The 22,682-nt window shown below is 38.7% G+C and overlaps 1 protein-coding gene across 1 annotated transcript in view; it reads right to left on the reverse strand.

Moving 5' to 3' along the window:
• The window catches only part of mfrp (membrane frizzled-related protein), a 118,573-nt gene that overhangs the window by 30,958 nt on the left and 64,933 nt on the right, over positions 1-22,682 (reverse strand). Inside the window, exons 4-7 of the mRNA XM_056264626.1 lie at positions 21,265-21,395; positions 14,178-14,303; positions 14,003-14,079; positions 1,568-1,716 (exon numbers count right to left, since the gene is read on the reverse strand). Of these exons, the coding sequence (XP_056120601.1) occupies positions 1,568-1,716; positions 14,003-14,079; positions 14,178-14,303; positions 21,265-21,395 (483 nt within the window). The remainder of the gene's footprint in view (positions 1-1,567; positions 1,717-14,002; positions 14,080-14,177; positions 14,304-21,264; positions 21,396-22,682) is intronic.

Below are 22,682 nucleotides of genomic sequence, written 5' to 3' on the forward strand. Positions count from 1 at the left end.
TATGTGTTAAATGTATTTTCTGTTTGTTTTTCTTCTATTTGTTTATTTTCTGAGAAAGATTAAGGGCAAAAGATTTAAAGAAGGTTACAAGCAGCGGTCATCCGTGTTACGAGATGGCGTACAAAGATAGGGTTTGAAACTGAGTGATTTTTTATTATACTTTTATCTGTTTGTTTCCTTACTATGTTATAACTACCTTTTTCCTTACTGGCGTGACTGAGGGTCTGTTTACAGGAGCGCAGGAACAGTGATTTCTCGCTTAGCCCGGCCCAGTAAAAATGTTTACTTGCTAGCTAAAATATTACGGGGCCTTTCCCCCACAAAAACAGCCTTATGCTTCTTCATTCTAAACTTTTCTTCACAGGTTCAAGGAGAGTGATCATTTATGCAAAAATCAGAGATGAAGAGTATAAGTGTGATGATATGACTTAAAATTTGTCTTATTGTTTATTGTTATGATTATGGGTAATCAGAATGATAAAAAGCGGGAATTTGTTGTGGAAATTTTAATAGTCATTGATCCCTAACAGATATCATAAGAGAGAGAACCTATTCAATGTGTAAAATATAGATGATTCAAAGAATGTCACATGTGTGTCTCTCACTTGTAGTGAGAGAAGATTCTGTTTATGTACCTGGGGAGGCAGAAGAGGGAGACACTCCAGAGAACAGACGAACAAGGACCTCTGACCTAGATGTCAGAAGGCCATTTTGGTTCAGGGGGGCTTATTGGGCCAACTAGTGACGTCTATGGAAAACTACTGGGAGGAAGGCTCTGGGGGGAAGAAGGCCTTGAAACTAAGATAAAAGCTAGTTCAGTCTGTCTGGGGGTGTGTCACTCTTCTGCACAGGGTAACAACTGTGTATTAGACTGCTCCTATTCTTGCAAGAATAAATACTTCTATTTTATATAATTTGACTATGAGTGTCTCTTACGCAGTGATGTTTGTTTGAGATGAATTTTTGCCACAACAAACATCATAATAGGAGTATTTGGTTGAATGAGTTAGGATTAACTGTTTTATTAATCATTAGAATATAGACATTAAGAGAATAAAGTGTTATGCAAGTACTTTTACTTTTATTACTTAAAGTACATTTAAAATCAGGTACTTTTTACTTAAGTAGGGTTGTCATTGTGGTACTTCTACTTTCACTAAAGTAAATATGTCTCTTGTTATTTGTACTTTTACTTTGTACCTCCACCACTGGACCCCTGATGACGACGACTTCAATGGATCTAAAAAATTATCATAGCTAATAGACCATAGCTAATATTGTTACTGCAGAAATGCATCATCATAGTCTGTAAAAAGGATCAATTGCTGTCATTCTGACAGCGTTTAACAACTGTATAATTGCTCCAGTTCATCAAATACAACTCTCCCTGAAAAAAAGTTAATTTAGCTGCTCTATAACACAATTAAAGTCAGCTTCAAGATAATGCACATAATGTAGTTGACACAAATTCAATTAAAATATGTTAGACTATGTAGTGATGAATTTTTGAAAAAAGTTTTGAAATGTAGGGGGAAAAAAAGCAGAAAAAGCAATGAAGTATTCTTACCTCCCCAGGACAGTGTTGGGAACAGTGTCTGTACTGTCGTACACCTCCACATAGTCAAACTCACAGACATCCTGCGTTTCCAGACTGAAATTCTGAAAGCTTAGTCTAACAACTTGTCCATCTTCCACAGATATTTGCCACGTACACAACTATAAGAGAGCAGTCAAACATTAAGTGGTTGAGATAACTTAAATAAATAATATAATAGAAACAGTCATGCAACAGTAACAAATAATAGTTACCATATTTTCCGCACTATAAGGCGCACTTAAAAGCCTTTAATTTTCTCATAAAACGACAGTGCGCCTTATAATCCGGAGCGCCTTATATATGGATGGTGAACACACGTTCACCAAGACGGGGAGAAAGCGCGCCACTATCTGCCAATGGATCGTGGATGCCTGGGCTGATATATCAGTCTCAACTGTGATCTGAGCTTTCACGAAGGCAGGAATAATCTCTATATTCAGCCGGCTCATATACCCGTATTTACTTCCTGTTTTCGGCCGAAGTCCACAGTAGTGATTGTTGAGTTCGCGCGCGCGCGCGCGATCAAACCTCCTCCGTGTATTCAACATCTGATTCGGATGAACTATCTATTTGAGCTGATATTCTCAGAACACCACACAGAACCGTCATCGGCTGACAGCTGACAGTCTGAGTCTCCACTGTTGCTTAGTTACCAATGATCGCGCGCGTGCACTCGACAATCGCCTACTGTGGACTTCGACCGAAAACAGGAAGAAAATACGGGTATGTGCAGTCAGATTCACCGTGTTCACTCACATGGCTGTGCACTTGTAATGACACATTAAGGTTGTTAAGAGGCTAAAAGCAGGTTTAAAACTTGCCCCGTTTAAGTCAACAGGGTGCAAATTTTAAAAAGAGGATAACACGTGTAGGCAACACCGGTTTTTGTCGTTGTTATCTGTACTGACAGCACTCCAAATTTACAAAAAATGAGCTCAATGTTAAAATTGACCGGAGTTTTCCTTTAACGTTTGAACGTTTTGAACTGGGAGTGAACGGAGTTGTCAGAACGCTTAATAAAGTTTGACTTTATCTGACTGTTTTGTTGACATTTGTTGACATCTAGTGGATGCATAATGCAAACCCAGTCAAACGTTTGACTGCAGTATCTTATGCGCCTTATAATCCGGTGCGCCCTATATATGAAAAATGTTCTAAAATAGGTCATTCATTGAAGGTGCGCCTTATAATCCGGTGCGCCGTATAGTGCGGAAAATACGGTACTTAATAGTTGGCCCACTGAACCAATACGTTAATTGATCAGTGCACAGCAAGGTTGGCAGGACTGGTCAACACCTCCATATATAATACTTATTCCATATGCCAAGATGTTTCCCAATCATAGCAGTGGGTATTTACTTTGAAGTCTTAAAAAAGACATTGCCTTTTAAAAACTGACCCATGGTTTCACAGACAAGGTTTAAGCCTTATCCCACACTAAAATGCATGTTTGAGCTGCTTTAACTGAAAGCAACTTGCAGTGATATATGCCAGTGCCATTGTTTTGTCTCAAGATGCACACCAGTTATGTTTTCTTTTCAAAGGCATGTTTATAAAAGCTACTTAAATGCCCTAAGTGAACTAAGGCCTAATTCTGGCTTAATCTAAGACCTGTCTGTGAAACCAGGCCTGTGTGTTTTAAATCAGAGGGTCTGAAACAGGGTAGAAACTGAAAGTGCACAACAACATATCTGCATAATTCGCAGACAACAGTGGTTCAACCTTGCGTGCGTCTTCCTCTGCTTGTAGGTCATATGTCAGAACGCCAGGTCCTGCGTCATCTCGTGAACGTCAAGTCAAGTCATCTTCATTTATATAGCGCTTTTAACAATGGATTGTTTCAAAGCAGCTTTACAGAGATAAACATATAATTTAAGGTAATGTTTTGGCGTTATAGCGGTTCTTGAATAATGTTACTTCCAGCTAAAGTTAACTTTGCTTGATTCACCTCCGTCGAAATGATCAGACTTTAAACGCGAACCTGTGATTAACGCTGACGGCGTTCACATGCTCATTCAGAATTCTATAGTTATGTGCTTTTTAAAATATGTGCGCAGGTTTGTAATTCATACAACCCAGCCTAAACAAACTACTTTTCTTGCCTATAAATTTTGATACAGAATTTTGTTTTATTTTATCACTTCGGGGTACGCGAGCCAGAATTCACAGCGCTTTATCTGTAGAGTGGGAAAGGGATCCTCCATAGGGAGAGGATAGTGGATACTTCAGCACTGCATTGTCATCGGGTCCAGGCAAAGCTCCCTCGTCAGATCTGGACACTGCCTGGATCCGGCAGGCTGCGGGAAAACCTCGGGATATACAAAGACACTAATATTAGCGTAGATGCCATTCTTCTTATGATGTAGCGAGTACATCAAGATTTAAGGGAAGTGTTCCCAGTTCCGGCTGACCTAATCTATGCAGCCTAACATTGAATTTATAGAAGTCTATAATGTATTATGTGTATGCAAGGTCAAAGAGATGTGTTTTTAGTCTAGCTTTGAACTGACAGAGTGTGTCTGCTTCCCGGACAGTGGTAGGAAGACTGTTCCAAAGTTTTGGTGCTAAATAGGAAAAGGATCTACCGCCAGCAGTCGATTTAGATATTCTAGGTATTATCAACTGGCCCGAATTTTGAGATCGCAATAGACGTGAAGGACTATAATGCGTTAAGAGCTCGCTCAAGTACTGCGGAGCTAAGCCATTTAGTGCTTTGTAAGTAATCAACAATATTTTAAAATTTATACGATGTTTAAAGGTTCTCTAAGCGATCCTGGGTGACGTCACTTCTTGTTGACGTTCGAACTATTGTCAAACAAAACGGAGGCTAGCTAGACCCTCCCTCCTCCTCATCCGCACACTAACCCCCCAAACCACACCCCCAAACCCTTCTTGTCGGTCATTGGCTGGAACAGTTTGTTATGTTTTGGGGAGCGGGTCGCTGCAGTTTGTTTTTGGTGCTGTTTGTGAAGCATGGGCTGTCTACAGAGATCGCGTTTCTTTACAGTGTGTTCAGGGGACAGGCAGCCAGCGGATAGTGAGGAGATGTTTGCTGTATGTGACAAAAAATGTTTTGGCCTAAAAAACACATGACATCGCTTAGAGCACCTTTAATAGGGAGCCAATGCAGTGTTGACAGAACCGGGCTAATATGGTCATACTTCCTGGTTCTGGTAAGAACTCGAGCTGCGGCGTTTTGAACTAGCTGTAGTTTGTTTATTAAGCGTGCAGGGCGTTTGTTTATTAAACGTGCTCTTGTGAACTGAATAAAGTCGATATTCTGTTTTTTTGGCACACAAAAAGTTTTCTCGTCGCTTCATAAAATTAAGGTTGAACCACTGTAGTCACATTGACTATTTTAACAATGTCTTTCCTACCTTTTTGGGCCTTCAAAGTGTTAATTAAAAAGCTGTCAATGGAGCCCCCCTGCGCCATCGGATTTCATCTAAAATATCTTAATTTGTGTTGCGAAGATGAACGAAGGTCTTACGGGTTTGGAACGACATGAGGGTGAGTAATTAATGACAGAATTTTTGGGTGAACTATCCCTTTAAGTGGCCCTTTGAAAGTAAATGCATTGCCTGTGTATGAAATTGGGGAAGGAAGTGCCACTGCTGTGGAAGAACAAACCACAATAAGAAAGATTACAAAGAAAGAAAGATTCTATTACAAAGACCAGCAGTGCCATAACTGTACACAAAAGATCACATTTCTCAAGTGTGTAGAATTAAAGGTAAAAACACAACTGGATGTAAAAAGGCAAAGTCAGTGAGGATGAAAAAGTTTCAACAAAATAAGTGTGTTACAACAAAATAAGTGTTACAACAAAATAACTCTCACGTAGGAGCGGAAGCATAAAGGTGGAGCGACGACAGTGAAGATCGAGGGAGGAACAGGCCTGGTCTTTAGTTGTGTTTTATGTTTCATTATATGTGACAGCAGTTGTCCGTGAGGGGCTGCTGTCTTTTACCTTCGTTTTGTATTTGTTTATTTTATTATTAAATTGTGTGTTGAATGTTCGGCGGTTCCTGCTTCCTTCTTCCCACAACATCTAACTACGTTACATTGGCATTGCATATAATGACTAATAAAAAAGTGTCGCACATCACTGGCTACGTTTACATGCACAACTTTTGTTTCAATCGGACGGAATTCATTCCGATTGGTGAATCCGAACATAGTGTTTACAAAATTTGTTGACATGCACAAGTTTCCCGCTGTTTGCCCATAATAACCATTCTAAACAGCAGACTTAATATTTATCCATTTCTGGTCATAATTTGGAGACAATGAGCATATTTCCGTCATTGGTATAAGTAGCAGTGGGTGTGGTTATAGAACAAGAAATGTACATTTTACACCATGCTGATAACATTTCTTTAGTCATTTGGCAATCCTGCAGCCTGAACCCCTGTAGTAAAACCACCCTTACAATTGGTTTTTTGGTATTGGGCTACTTTTAAGTTGTTGCTGCGGCATTTTTTTCCAAGGGTTGATTTCCACCCATGTAAGTATGGTTTTGGTGCTCCAACACCCCCTAAACACCCCCCACATGTGCAAATTCAGTGGAGAATTGGGCTAGGTGTCATTTTAGTCAAAGTAAAAATTAAGAAGCAAAGGGAAAGACTACCACTCTACTACACAAATAATTGTCTTTTTTAAATGCTTTTTAACATGTCATGTTATTTAATCCAAAACATAAACAATAAATAGATTAAAATAAATAAATAGATTAAAATGTGTTTCTTTGAGCGCCTTGCGATTGCTTAGCAACGCGTCGTATCTGAACGGACTGCAAAAAAAGCGTGGTGCACCTGAAGTGACAGAGAAGTATGTGGAGAGATGAGCGGGCCTCAGCAAACTTCATTGGCTAATTTCATTGCGGACAGTTCCGGTAAAAGGAAAGGCGATGACCAACTTGAAAATAGCGAGAGAGAGAGAGAGAGAGAAAAAAAAGAGTCAAGCTTCAATTGTAAATACGATACCTCATACATTAGGTATGGAATTATGACAACAGGCGATTCCGTGGCGCCAAATCTGTTGTGTGTTATTTGTGGTGAAAAACTCGAGCAATGAAGCCATCAAAACTTCAGCGGCACTTAACCACCAAACACCCAACTCTCAAAGACAAAACGGAGGAGTTTTTCAAAAGAAAGAAACGTGAGTTGGACGCTCAGCGGAAAGTTTTGATATCCTCCTCAACATCAGTAAACGTAAGCTGGTTTTCATTCATATTTGTGAAACAGACCTTTTTAAATTTTGTTTTATTGTATCCTGGAATTTGTGTGCATTGTTTTGGATGCATATATGTTTTTTATGGATGCCCAGGAAGAACAGCTTGTCTTGTGCACAGCTACAAATATAGTAATATCATGCTCACATTAAAATAGTTTTGTTCTCATTGGTCTGGTCTGGTATTTTTGTTAAAGGTTAAAGCTCAATCTCTAATTTTATACTTTTAAAAATTATTGGCTGAAATCACTGTGTGTTTGCTATTGTATTCTGAAACTGTCTGACTGTTGAAACTGTCTCTTATTTTCATACAATTAGCCTTTGTTGTCACCTGTTGGTGAGTGAAAACAATAAGGTGCTGTTGAAGTGATTGGGTCTCATATATGAAACATTCGTAAATATACAAGTAAATATGAGAGTGATTTGCGCGTAAAGAGACCTTCCCCAAAACTCATCTCCGGATTCACAAATACTTCGTAAACGTCAGATGTGATAGTGAAATGTGTGTGTGTGTGTGTTAATGAATTCCAATCAGTCGTAAATGGGTCGCGCGTGCACGCTCATTCTCAATTACCATAAATCCCGCCCATTAAATCCGACTGACAACTATATATGGGCATCATATTATTATGACACCAAACAGAGTACATTTCAACATGTATTCTCAAAAGGAAATGAAAAAGAAAAATTTCTCAGATGCAGAAATCGAAGTTTTATTATCAGAAGTTCATTCAAAACACCACATTTTATTTTCAAGCGTAGGCTACATAGTGGCGTATCAGGTCCTAAAAAAAGGAAGCTTGCAGCATATTACAGATGCAGTTAATGGAGTTTCATCTGTTAATCAAACAGTCCCAGAAGTAAAAAGAAAAACCGTTTGTAATTACTATATATAAAATTTTTTTCAAAATGCTGTGTAAATATGTACCCGATTAAGGTGAATTAAAATGCAGCCTTAGTTATTAATGAGCAAAACGTTCGGATGTTAAACTCACTATTTACGCGTGGCTGGGAGCAGGGGTAGATTTCTTTCGTACCAACTAACATTTGGAAAATACATCAAAAAAATATGTACGGGCCACGTGATGCAGCCGGTGAGGAAAGACGTGCTTTAGTGAGCTCCTCTGACTAGCTATATTATTCATCGAAAATCCTTCATTAATCTTACTAACTGGTAGAAATTTGAGTCTATTAAGTATCTGGAAATCCATTATTGTTTATGGCAGAACACAATCCACGCCGAAAAGGACGTAAAACACGAGCAATTAGCAATACTGCCGAAACTAACGACCTCGACACGCTAACAATGGCCGAAGATGTGGAAGGTGAAATATCACTACAGACTCTGTGGAAGGAGATCAAAGCCAGCAAAGAGGACATTAGCAAAAAAATTGATCGGATGACCACTGACATTCAGGCCAAATTGACCCGTATCGAAACATCTATGACAACATTATCTGAACAGATGGGCGAGGTCGAAGCTAGAGTAAGCGCCACAGAGGACGATTTGAGAGACACTCGTTCGACAGTCAGTTGCTTGGAGAAAGATGTCTCCTACCTTAAAGAAAAAGTGCAAGATCTGGAGAACAGAAGCAGGAGATCTAACATTCGTATTGTTAACTTGCCGGAAAAATCCGAGGGAGGCAATATGGTTTCGTTTCTGGAACGCATTATTCCAGAGATCCTTGGCGCCGAAAACTTTCCATCGCCTCCGACAATTGAGAGGGCGCACAGAACGGGGAATATTTCGTCGAACAGAACGACTCCAAGGATAATCGTGGCGAAACTCCTGAACTTCAGAGAGAAGCAGAGAATCCTTCAATTGGCGAGAGAACGTAAAGAAGTATACCTTGAAAACCGGCGCATTCATTTTTTCCCTGATTTTAGCGCGGAGCTGCAAAACGATCGGAAGGCTTACACGGAGGTGAAGCGAATGTTGAGAGATCGGGAAATCGAGTATTCCTTCGTATACCCTTCCAAGCTTCGGATCCTGCACAAGGGTAAAGCTAAGATCTTCTCCACGCCATCTGAGGTTAAGAACTTTATTGATTCACAAAGCAAGGACACAGAATCTGTTACTCCTGAATGAGAATTGAGTTGCTATTCTCTAATGTCCTTCATATGAAGATCCCATGCCATGTGAGTTGAGTATCAGACTTGAATTTTCTTCTTTAATATCGCTGACAGAAGGTCATTACAAATTACATCACTCAAAGTTGATAGATTACAATGTTACCTCTGTTGTGTTGACTGTTCAGTTAGTCTAACGTTAGTATAATAAGTCCTTTGAATTTAAGTTTGTTAATTGATTCAATAAGTATAATGATAATAGAAGATACTGACAGATATACAATTTTATTTTATTTTTGGTGGTGAAGTGTTGATACGTTATATAGGTGAATATATGGCTCGTCAGTGTCAGCTACAAGTTCGGTAGCAAAGGGTTTTAATAAGGCTATCTAGTTTGCCTTTTTTTTTTTTTTTTTTTTTTTTTTTTTTTTTAAATTTTTAGCTCGGGTACCTTGTTTATTTTTCATTTCTCATGCAACAAGATATACTATATTTCACACTACGTTAATGGAGACCTACACGGTTACTTTAAAGTTCATGTCGAATGGCTAGTACTTTAAATTGTGTATCATGGAATGTCAGGGGTTTAAATAATCCAGTTAAAAGAAAGAAGGTGCTTTCATATTTGAAAAGGGTAAACACTGATATAGCTTTTATTCAGGAGACTCATCTTACAGATCAGGAACATAAAAAACTTAGGAGAGAATGGGTTGGTCAGGTCTATTACTCATCATTCTCATCTAGTGGTCGAGGTGTAGCATTATTAATTCATAAAAAAATACAATTTAACTTGATTAATACACAATCTGATAATACTGGAAGATATGTAATTGTTGAATGTGAGTTAAACAGGGAGCATATAACCTTGGTAAATGTCTATGGTCCAAACCATGATGATCCAATTTTTTTTAGTAAATTACTATTAAGATTAGCTACTGTTAAGGGCAACTGTATTTTTGGAGGTGACTTTAATCTAGTTCTAGATCCTCTTAAGGATAGATCCTCAAAAAAATCTCCTAAATCAAAAGCAGCAGCTATTTTGAGTCAAGGAATGACTGACTTGGGGCTGTATGATGTGTGGCGCAATCTCTATCCAGACCAAACTGATTACTCATTTTATTCAAATGTACATAATGTTTACTCAAGAATAGATTTCTTCTTAGCATCACAATCAATAGCTTACCAAGTGAAGGATTGCGTTTTCCTTCCTGCATCCATCTCTGACCACAACCCTGTTAAGCTTACGTGGGAACCAACAATGGCTTTACCCTACTCTAAAAACTGGAGATTTAGAACTTATATGCTGAAAGACCCAGACTTTATCCAGTTTATGACAAATCAAATTCAAATTTTTCTTAAGGCTAATGCTAATTCAGCTTCACATTCAATTATATGGGAGGCACTTAAAGCATTTATGAGAGGACATATTCTCTCATACGGGGCATATAAACAAAAAGAAAAGAGAGCTGTTTTAACAGAGTTAGAAAAAGAAATAAGATCATTGGAATTAGAACATTCATTGACTAATAATGAAGATTGTTTGACACAACTTACTCAAAAACGGGTATTATACAATAACATGTGCACCCAGAAGGTTGAGTCTATTATGGCAAGAACAAAATATCACTACTACGAATTTGGAGATAAGACTAGCAGATTATTGTCATGGCAAATTAAAAAAGAAGAATCAGATCGATATATTCACATGATACAATCAAATGACGGAAGATATATAAAGGACCCTAAAGAAATTAATATTTTATTTAAGGACTTTTATGAAACTTTGTACAAAACTGATCACGGTCAGGGAAATGTTGATGCTAAATCTTTTTTAAATAAAATACAGGTACCTAAGATTGGTGATGAGGATAATAAACTATTGAATTCAGACATAACGGAGAATGAGGTACTTAAAGCCATTAATGCTTTGGAAAATAACAAGGCCCCTGGACCAGACGGCTTCCCGATTGAGTATTTTAAGTCGTTTTCAAATATATTATTAACTCCTTTCACAAACATGATCAAAGAATCACTTGAGAGAGGCTCACTTCCACACTCTCTGGAATTGGCAACAATAACACTACTTCCTAAACCAGGGAAAGATAGGCAAAAATGTGGGTCTTATAGGCCGTTAAGTCTTCTTAATGCTGATTATAAAGTTTTGACCAAATTGCTTGCCCTAAGACTAGAAACTGTTATAACAAAAGTAATACATCCAGACCAGACAGGATTCGTTAAGAATAGACAAGGATCAGATAACATTAGAAGGCTATTACATATAATTGATATTGCTCAAAAGCAGAAATTATCAATGTTTATTCTGTCTATGGATGCCGAAAAGGCTTTTGACAGAATTGAGCCTACTTTTCTTTTTGCAACCATAGAAACTATGGGCTTTGGTTCTAAGTTCATTGGATATTTAAAAGCTATTTTTGATTCCCCTAAAGCACAAATATACACCAATGGTATTATGTCAAGCACCTTTGCATTATCTAGAGGTTGTAGGCAAGGCTGTCCTATATCTCCCTTATTATTTGCCTTGGCTGTTGAACCTCTCGCTATCGCAATAAGGTCCCATACGGTAATAAAGGGAATTAAAATTGGTTCTAATGAACACAAATTATCCCTTTATGCTGATGACCTGTTGATATACCTGACCAATCCACAATTCTCTATTCCCCCCTTGCTACGTGTTTTTGAGGAATACAGTGATATATCTGGCTATAAATTGAATTATGACAAGAGTGAAGCATTTCCTATCAATATACCAGATGAGTTAAAATATATGGTTACACCACTAACACTGTGCACTAATGGGTTTAAATATTTAGGTATTCAGATTGATTTAACACATGTCGACATGTTCAAAAAAAATTACTTCATACTTCTGGAAAGAGTGAAAGATGATATGCTAAAATGGAAAGAATTACCCTTATCATTAATTGGCAGAGTCAATGTTATAAAAATGGTAATTTTACCTAAGTATATGTATGCATTTCAGTGTCTCCCCTTGAATATCCCTAAGTCTTATTTTAAGGAACTAGATAAAGCGCTTTCTGGCTTTCTGTGGAAAGGCAAAAACCCTAGAGTCAAACTTCTTAAACTTCAAGCACCGTATAAGAAAGGTGGGCTAAACCTTCCCAATTTTAGACACTACTACCTAACTTCGCAGTTTCGGCCTATATGGGTCTGGTTACATCCCGATAAGGTTGATACTAACTGGACAGTGATAGAACAGTGGGAGATGGGTTCCATCCCACTAAAGGTAATTCCTTTTTTGGGGTCAAAAAGATGTCTGTCTAAATTCACTAAAAACCCGTTAATACTTCATACTTTTTCTGCATGGATGGAATCGCATAATCTATGCAGCCTTAGTATTGCTCCACTTAGACATTCACCCCTTTGTGAAAACCCTATTATACCTCTTGGTATTGCTGATAGTACCCTAAAAACATGGGCGAGTAAAGGTTTAAAGACACTGGACGACTTGTATGCCAATAACTCTTTAATGAGCTTTGAATTGCTATCCCAGAAATATAAAATCCCCAAACATAATTTCTTCAAATATTTGCAAGTTAGGCATTGGGTCAAAGAGATCACCCCCCAGACATTTCCTAAAATTCCAACACTGTCGCCATTTGAAAATGTTATGTTTAACAAGATTGTGTCCTCCCCAAAAGGTATTGCTTCTGTAGGATACAGCACATTAACAAATAACTTTAAACCATTTGACAACTTAATCTTGAAGCAGAGGTGGGAAAGAGATCTTGACTGTGCATATGATCTGGTGGAGTGGGAATGTGTTATGGAAAGAATGCAGACTATTTTAATATCTACCAAACATAGACAAATCCAATTTAATATTCTGCATCGAACATATTATACTCCTCAGAAACTTCACATGTTTAATACGGACATACCTGCAAAATGTCAAAGGTGTAAGAGGGCTGAAGGCGATTTACTCCACATGCTTTGGAATTGTCCTATTTTGAATGACTTTTGGGAATATATAATTGATATTTCTTCAAAGGTTATAGGTATCCCAATTAGTGTTGATCCTAGGATTTGGATATTAGGGGATACTGATTTATTAAATTCCTCTCATCATAAAAAGTATTTCACACTATTGGCAGGAACTGCGGGGAAAAAATGTATACTAGTGAACTGGAAATCGACTCATTCTCCATCAAGAAAACAATGGATCAATGAACTCATTTCATATTGCACCCCTGAGAAAATCCTTTTCAATGTTAGGAAATCACCGAAAACTTTTGGAAAAATTTGGGGATCTTTTTTGGAGCATTTACCTTCTCTTATTGCAAATTAATTGCAATCACATTCCTTACATTTTAGATTTTATATGATTAGTGCAGTGAAATAAGTGAGGTCTGAATTGCGTGTTTTTTTTTTTTTTTTTTTTTTTTTTTTTGGGGTGGGAGGGGGGGTTGTTATGTAGTCTGATTTTGTAAAAGAAAAATGTCAATTCTTATGTTATGTATATATGTTTTGTTTCATGTATCATAACTGAAAATAAAACTATATAAAAAAAAAAATTATGTACAACGCTACATATATAAAAAAAAATTTAATGAATCCGGAAATTTACGCCAGAACCACTTTACACACAATTTACACAAAAATTCGTTCTGCTCGTGTTTCATGAATGAGACCCATAGTCTTTAGTGGTTCTGGAGAGATTTGACAGGTGAAATGGACTGGTATTTTCATACAATTTGCCATTACTGCCACCTGCTAGTGAGTGCTGTGTGAGTTGCTTTTAAAGTAGACCTAATTGTATGGGAGAAAAGGGAAACATTTTGTGAACCGGTCTGAAAGTTTAAAAAGATTGGTATATTCATACAAGTAGCCTTTGTTGCCACCTAGTTCATTATTTGCAAATAAATGATAGGCTGTTACTGTTTTACACCGTGATATGTTCCGAATCCAAACGATGCATCTTAAAATTGAGGCATTAAAATTGACAACTGGTCCCTGGAATTTTTTTTATGAATATGCTGGTCCCTGGCACAAAAAAGGTTGGGAACCCATAGTATTCAGATTCAGGAACTGAATTACAGTGGTTGCAGTTAATAAAACATTTACCTGTTGATGTGGGTAAGGCTTTGGATGGTTTGGACTGGACAATGATCCTCTTTCTCCTGTTATTTTCCCTCCACATACTAAGAATCAAAAGATTGCATCCATTATGGTTTTTACTTTCAAGTGACATAAGAGACTAGAAGTATCACAGTTTATGTAATGAATTTATTATTCTAACCCTTGTGCTTCTGATTACAGTTGACTTCATCTGAGTGGTCCTGACAGTTTGGGTGGCTGTCACAGATGGAAATAGGTAGTAAGCAACGACCACCATCACACATAAACTCTTCTCTGGAGCAGCTTTCTGATTGCATGCAGAAAGAAAACTTTAGTACATAAACAGAATTTTTTTTTGTTTAAAACACACCATGTAACATATTTTTTTATCATTTGTGATCAGAGGCCATATTCACAAAACATTTTATCTTACCACTAAGAGTTCTCCTAAATAGCAGTAAAAGTTCTTAGGTAAGAGTTTTCTCTTAAACCTATTCACAAAGCTGCGGAGACCAACTTTTACTAAGGAATATAGACAAGTCTTAAACTAAGAATAAGGGCGGGGTTGACCTCGTTGCTATGGATGATGTCAACACGCTTACTAACTATGATTGGCTGATTGGTCTCTGTCAGTGATTGATTCATAGAAATATTGTAGAACTATGTATCATATTGCCATATTCAAATAAAGGTTTTAAAATATGAATGTTGCCATATTCAAATATAGATTTTAGGGCTGTCAGTTAAACGCGTTATTAATGGCGTTAACGCAAACCCATTTTAACGGCGTTCATTTTTTTACCGCGCGGTTAACGGTCTTTTTGGCCTAGCAAGCTTTGTAGTTTTTTTCACATGTTTTTGCAACAGGACGCTGCGCTATGAAACCATTCATTTCAATGGCTTGTGCCGCACGAGGACGTTTTGTTGCTTCGTCGACCAAAGCGCAAGCGGATCCAGCTAGACCGGAAACAAAACAACAGGCACGCCGCACACACTCGTTTGGGTTTGCGAGCCGGCCAAATAGTTGGTTAACGTTACGTTTTGAGTGGATGACGAGCGCGAGACGCCGAAATGGATGCCAATAAGATTCTGAATTGAAAGTTTACTTTTAAAAAGTTGCCAAATGGTTCCATTGACGAGACCAAAGTGATCTGTGTGTTTTGTCGTTGTGAACTTAGCTATCATCATCGCAGCACGTCCAGGCTGAAATACCACTTGATGATGGCCAAGCACACACACACACACACACACACACACACAGCTGATGCGAATTCTCCGCCCCCTTGTCAATATCAGGACCTCGTCAGTATTTCTTTTACCCTTTTATTGTTGGAAAGTGTGTGAGAGATTATTTGCTCCAAGTGAGAATGTTAGTGTGAAATTGAACACAGTATATGCCGATGTTATTTTCAATAAAAAACATTTGCACAAAGCAAGCCGATCCACTTCCATGTTGATAAGAGCATTACAATGTGAAAAAATAATGGGACAAATAGAAATCAAGAGACATTTAGAATAGATAAAAATGTGTGATTAATTGTGACTAATCGCAATTTAACTATGACATTAATGCGATTAATCACGATTAAATATTTTAATCGTTTGACAGCACTAATAGATTTTAAAATAAAAATGTTGCCATATTCATATAAAGATTTTAAAAAGTAGGCTAAGTTTCACCAATTAAACAAGTATATGTTCAGCTAATTGTCAGCCTCTTACATGTCTAAATCTCAATAGATTGCAAAATTCAAGTGACAAATTATGTTTTATAAACATAGTTCGGGAGGAGCACTATGTAATCAGCTCGAGAGGAGGCATATATACTGTACACAGCCGACTCACCTAGTTATCTCGACAGTTTTCTGCATCCCCCGCCACCCCGACTCCTCACTCTCAGCCCAGCCGGGGATATGGGGGAGTACTCAGTGTTTGGGATAAATTCCGAGCTCAGAGCCCTCGATCCCCTCGGACAGCACGGCTTATTTTACTCTATCTGATAATTTGTAAGTGTGAACTGTGCAAGTTGTTTCACTGGACAGTTGTTTCAACACTGGACATCAACCACACAGCATACTCTAATACCTTTTCATATACTGTCTACTTTCTATGTATAACAGTTATATCTAATAACGTATTAGGACTGTTAGACAGATCGTAAACTAATGTACACGGAGAATGCGAGCACTATGTGCTCAGCCTATGGCGTTCTCAGCGCTGTTAAAATAAATGTCAAAATGGAGAAAAAACCTTTGGAGAAACCAGGAGAACTGGCCCCCGACTGAGCCTGGTTTTGTTCTCCATTCTGTCACCTGATCGAGTTTTGGTTCCTTGCCACTGTCGCCATTAGGGGCTTTCGCACCAGGTAGTTCTAGGAACTTGACTACTCCTAACTTTTCACAGATTTAGGACTAGGTGCTGGTTTTAGAGCTAAAATGTTTTGTGAAATACTCTTAGAGCAAAAATTTAGGAATCCTAAATTTAGGACTGACACGCCCATTATTTTTAAGATTTTCTCCTAAATCGGCAAGTGTCTTTTAGCCTTAAAATGTTTTGTGAATATGGCCCCAGAATATCATATACATTTTCACTGCTTGCTGCTCTCTTATTAGGAACAGTTTCAAATGTTTTAAAGTTTAAGGTAGAAACTGAATAATTAGACTCAGATTAAATTTTCACTATTGCATATTTATTGGATATGACACATTTAAATTGTAGACAATTTCAATAGCACCACCCACAACACAGACTGCTAGATCCACAATACAGTCTACAAGAACAATCTCAAAAACATTCCAGGCACTGCATATCAATAGCATGAGTCCATGCTTTCATTTTGCGTGCTCATTATACATAAAAGTTATCTTTTACGTGCGTCTGGTATGAACATTTTACTTTTTAACTTTGATTGCTAGGCATAGCATTCCAACAGGTATAGGTCTAGATCAGGGGTGGGGAACGTTGATCCTGGAGGGCCACTGTCCTGCAGAGTTTAGCTCCAACCCTGAAAAAAACATTCAGCTGCCTGTAACTTTAGTAATCCTGAAGACCTTAATTAGCTTCAGGTGTGTTTGATTAGGGTTGGAGCTAAATTCTGCAGGAGAGTGGCCCTCCAGGATCAACGTTCCCCACCCCTGGTCTAGATGTTTGAAACTAAAACTAAAGTATTTGGGGTTATATAAAGGTTTGGGGTTAGGTGTAGGGTTAGGCCAGGTGTGTCCAATCCAGCTTCTGGATAGCTCCAACTCCAATTAAACACACCTGCAAATCAAGGTCTTACTAGGCATAATGGAGTTATATAAAGGTTTGGGGTTAGGTGTAGGGTTAGGCCAGGTGTGTCCAATCCAGCTACTGGATAGCTCCAACTCCAATTAAACACACCTACAAATCAAGGTCTTACTAGTCATAATAGAATCTTCCAGGCAGGGGTGTTGAGGCAAGTTGGAGCTAAACTCCAGGAGCAGGTTTGGACAATCTTGGGTTAGGCTAATGAAGAAAATGCATTGATATCAATTTATTTAAAATGGTATTGGTCAGGTGATTCCACAACCATTTTAAATACATATAGATTGAAAAGGCAGCCATATTTAATGGGTTGTGAAGCTCGCGCTTACATGATCATGTTTAGTACTCGTTGTGACAAATACTGCATCACTGGCGGGATCCGCTGACCGGCCACAAAAGCAAATTCCACTGCTCTGGGTTGGGATGACATATCGTAACCCGCGCCTGGGACAGGAGGCCCCTCCTCAGCGGGACGGTCCATGGAAGTACCACCAACAACTCCATTATCTCTAAAAACCATAGCTGGTTGGACCATCTCGGTGCCACCAGTAGCACTAACTCCTGTTCCTCCCCAATCTTCTGCAGTACCAGATGCAGGAGTTGCATATTTTTCATATAATTCATATTTGTGGCCCCTTGGCCAGTAGTGAGCTAATGTGTCCACTCCCAGAGGGGATTGCATCAATGAGAAAAACATCTGGCAGTGGGTGGTCTAACACGTTCCAGATCATTTAGAGCTTACTGGGATGTAGTTAAGCAGATGAAGACGGCAGAGCAGCGCTGTCACGCCTGCCAGCCGGGGTGCCTATGATAGCCACCAGAGGGCACTCCTTCCGTCTTTGTTATCTCATCATGGACTGCATTTCCCCTAAACCCATTGCCTGGGCTCATTATGCCTGATTACTTTCAGCTGTTTCTCCTTTCCCTTGTTAACTCTGCTTATACTGTATAATGCCGAGTTCAGACTGCACGATTTTCAAAATAATCGGGTCACTGTTGTTTTCACACTGCATGACTATCTGGGGTAACATTCAGTTGCTGCTGTGTTCACACTGCACGATGGACAACTTCTGCCTGGTCCGCAAACTACGTGTCACAACCAAACAAACGCGAGAAGTGATAGGAAATAACGGAAGATCACGCGTGCATGAGACCGGAGTTCTCGCGTGACACTGAATTTGTTATTAAAAATGATAGCCTACAAATTGTCTGTGCACTAATTTGTAGCGAAAATGAAAAAAAAATAATAAACAGTTTATGCAGGAAATGGTTGGGAAGACGAGGGGAGCAAGGACTGTGTTTTGCAAAGAGAGTTGGGGGTAAATAAATAATTTTGCAAATGTCCTGCTGTTGCTGCTGGTCATGCAAATGTTTGTGCTTTGTTTTTGTTTGATATAATTGTAAATATAGGCCTATCTATTAAAATACTGATATTCTGGTCTATAACTCCTCCTCCTCCTCCCTGTCTCTTGCTCTCTCATTGGCTGTCAGTCATCGCCGATGTAGTTTTCAGTCAGAACACATTCACACAGCAGGATTGTGAATCGCCGACAGGTCCAGATATTTAGCATGCCAAATATCTCACGGGCGTCGGCGACTTGCGGCGATTCTCTCAGATCGCGTCTTTGCTCATTCACACTGCGTGATTGTCACTCGCGTGAACGAGCACCGATTTGCCTGTGATTTCGGGCATTTGTCTGCGATTTCTCAAAACCTGTCGGCGAGCCAAAATCGGGGCTAAAATCGTGCAGTCTGAACTCGGCATAAGCCCTGTGTATTCACTCATTTATTGCGAAGTCTAGTGTACGGAAGTAAGCTATGCCTTGGTTGTCTTCTGCGCTGCCATGTGGATCTACAGTCCTGTCTGCTTTGGCTGTGGGAATGACAAGCGTGCAAGTGTATTTGTTTTGTTGTCCTATTTGTTTTTTAGCAGTTGTCGTTGCTAGGAAGTATTGTTTTGTTTACTGTGGTAACACGTGCTGAAGTCGTGTTTGTTCCCCTACTGTGTCACATGGATTTTCAGTTTCGCTGAGCTAGCATAGCCATATTTTTTGTTAAACAATAAGGAGTGTCCAACGGCAGGTAAAGTACTAAAACAGTGTAAACAAGTACACATTAGGAGAAGCAGAAGTCAGCAGCAGTGTGTAAGTGTATTTGTTCATTGTTTCCTTTGTCTTTAGCAGTTGTCATTGCTTGGAAACATTGTCCACCAGAAGCTTGAGGACATCCCAAAGAGGCACAAAATCACTTTTATGGACCTTAACCTTGACTGTTCCCTACTGGTGGAATGACCTGCTGGTGAAATGTACTCCACCCGAGTCTTTAGCCATTTTCAAGTATTCTTTTTTGTGAATACTTGACACAATTGTTTTCACACTTACTATTCTACTCTATTTATATTCTATTTATTTATAATTTATTTACTTTAAAAAACCTTGCTATGTGTACTTTGCAATACTAACTGGGACTTGTCACAGTACTTACATATTGTTGACCTATTGTTGGTTTGATTGCTTCTATTGTTCTCCTTATTTGTAAGTGGCTTTGGATAAAAGCATCTGCTAAATGATTGAATGAAAAGGTAAATGTAATCTTAACTCCCTATGAACTACTCCCCCACTTGATAGCAGGTTCGCTCTGCAATTCAAGTGGCCAAGGTTGTGCATAGAATTGAGAGAAGCCCCACAGGAGGAGTCTTCTCGATAGTCTGTGTAGTCAGTGAGAGCGAACACCACCATGGTGATTCATGTCAGCCACCACCGCCGTATTGTCTGTAAGAATAAGGACATGGTGATGCTGAACTTGTTGGAGGAAGTATTCCCTCACCAGTTGAACTGCTTTCAGTTCCAGTCCATTTATATGGCACGCATTCTGTGCATTTAGTATAACCACTTGTCAAAGTTCTCATTACCCACTCATTACCATGCCCGGTAGCACCTACCAAGCGTCTGCGAACTGGTCAGTTTGCCATTCTGTGACAAGGAATTGTTCGTACTGGATCGAGCTGGTGCATTGTGCTTTAATAGAAAGAAGCTTGGCGACCTGAAGCATGGCTCTGCTTATGTTGTTCAAGAGTGACTGCTTTGTGACTGATATGAGACACAGCTTGACCTCTTCAACAAGGAAAAGCTTGGTATAACCCAAGTGGTCTGCTCAGTTGACCGGGGAAATGAGTGCCAAACCGGCTGCATGGACCTGGTTTGCAGAATCCATTTAATGGATGCCTGATTTGTCTTGTGAATGGTTGTGTTGATGAATTCCCTTTTAGGCCCTGTTTACACCTGATATTAAGTTGTGTTTTAGTCAATTGGATCTGAAGTGGGTGACGCTATGTATAGGTGTAAACGGAGTCTAAAACATTTTGAGCTTGTCCACTTTCGACCACCTCCAGAGGCAGTCAAATGCCCAAGACTGGATTGCTTTTGTAGTGTAAACGCCACAAACAGCCAACAAAACGGCCACAAAAGACGCCTACTCTCCACCTACTGACCTAATGTATTAACATTATGGGAAGCCAGGCGGGATTTACCAAGACCCAAGTTTGGTTTGAAGATGAAAAACGTACCAAGCACTGTTCTCTCCCCATACTTGACACTCAGACAGTGTGATCCGATCTTAATACCAGGTGTAAACAGGGCCTTTGACATCTTGGTTGGTTACCTATAGAAAGCAGAGTAGGACACCTAAAACTAAAAATGGTACACAAGAAAAGTTCTTCCACTTCCTGCAAATCGATCAATGAAATGTAACTGGATATTGCATATCAGATGCCTGTAAAAGGTAATTTTTTTTATAGAAAGAACATGCTAAAGATAGATATGCAGTGCCAGGAGATCGAGTTTATTGATCTTATTGAGGCTTATGTTTGAATGTTTGAAATGAGTTTATTGCACCAAGTTAAATTTTGCCAATATAAAATGTAAAAAGTACCGTTTTAAACTATTAAAAGGAACATAATGTTGATATGTTTAAGTTATACTTACTCTGTCCTGGTAATATAGAATGGTATTGTGCAATGAAACCATTGCCACCAATATTCCCATCAGTGTGAAATGACACCAACACAGTACTGCTATTTGTATTCAATGTAGGTGGTGCAACATTGCCACAAAATCTAGGAAGAAGTGAATCTTAATTATTAAAAGTTTGAGAGAGATAAGAACAGCCTTGTACAGCAAAATGTACTTAATAACTAATTTATTCCAATGTATGCAGCTTCAAAACATTCCATGTCTGTTTAAGAGGTATCTTGTGGTTTTTTATAGATAATTGTATTTTTTTAGTAACTGACGTTAATAACTGACGACAGGCCATTGAGTTATTAGAAAAGTTGGTAATGGTAATGCGGCCATGTCGGTATATGTTATTTTTTTAATAATATAGTCATTTATCCAGCTTATACTGTGGTTACCATGGCTCAAGACAATGTTCAAACGTTTTATTTCAAAATGTGACAGGTTTTTGTTCTTAAAATGCTTTTGTGTGTAGGCCAAATTTCTCACATCTTATCCCAACCCTCTGTTGCTAATTCCAAAATATAATTTTAAAGCTAGTAACAGAGGCTTATGCCATTGATAAGCAGACTAAAGCTGTGTTCACACTGCCAGTGATTTTGTCGCTGCATGTCGCCAGTGGCTGGCGGTGAGGTCACTAGTGGGTGTTCCCCCTACTGGTTGCTTAGTAAACTATATGAATGACATTCACAGATGTTATTCCATGTTGTAGACACCCAAACCGTTTTCTTGTCGCTAAAAATACACATTGTGAAGTGAAAAGACTAAATATAAATGGAATCAGTACATAAAATACTTAATATTAAAGATGAACAAAAAAGAAAGTGCCAGTCAGGCTGGGTTCACAGAACCATTCAGGCTCGAAGTCAGCATGGCAAGTACCATTATGTACACAGAGACATATCATAAATTAAAGGAAAATTGCTGACTGCTAAAACTACTCCCATCTTGTCGCCAACAAGGATCATGTTGTGACAGATCACGTGCGCTTTTACTGACCTCACTCCAATTGGTTGTTGTGCACGAAAGTCGCACTTCATTTGCATAAAGTTAAACATATCTCAATTTTATTCCATCACTGAACACACTTATATCCTCTCACCAATGGAAATTGCTAGCTCTCTATTGAAATGAATGGGATCATGCCACTTTGTCACTGCATGTCAGATGCCCTATGATCTTGTCGCCATAACGAACATGCACATGCGCCGGCCATTGCAAGTCCACAAGACAGCAAGGGCAAATGAAGTGTGCCATTTAGAACAGGACAGGGCCTGATATAATCTTTGTCATAGAATTCACTTGTTTGTTCACAGTTTGAATTATTTTCAAGACCTGATGTGAATTATTCATTGTTGCTGTCAGTATGGCTATAACGGTCAGCAAAA

Source organism: Rhinichthys klamathensis, unplaced genomic scaffold (assembly GCF_029890125.1).
Source record: "Rhinichthys klamathensis goyatoka isolate OS25496 unplaced genomic scaffold, OSU_Roscu_1.1 h1tg000223l_1, whole genome shotgun sequence".
NCBI lineage: Eukaryota > Metazoa > Chordata > Actinopteri > Cypriniformes > Leuciscidae > Rhinichthys > Rhinichthys klamathensis.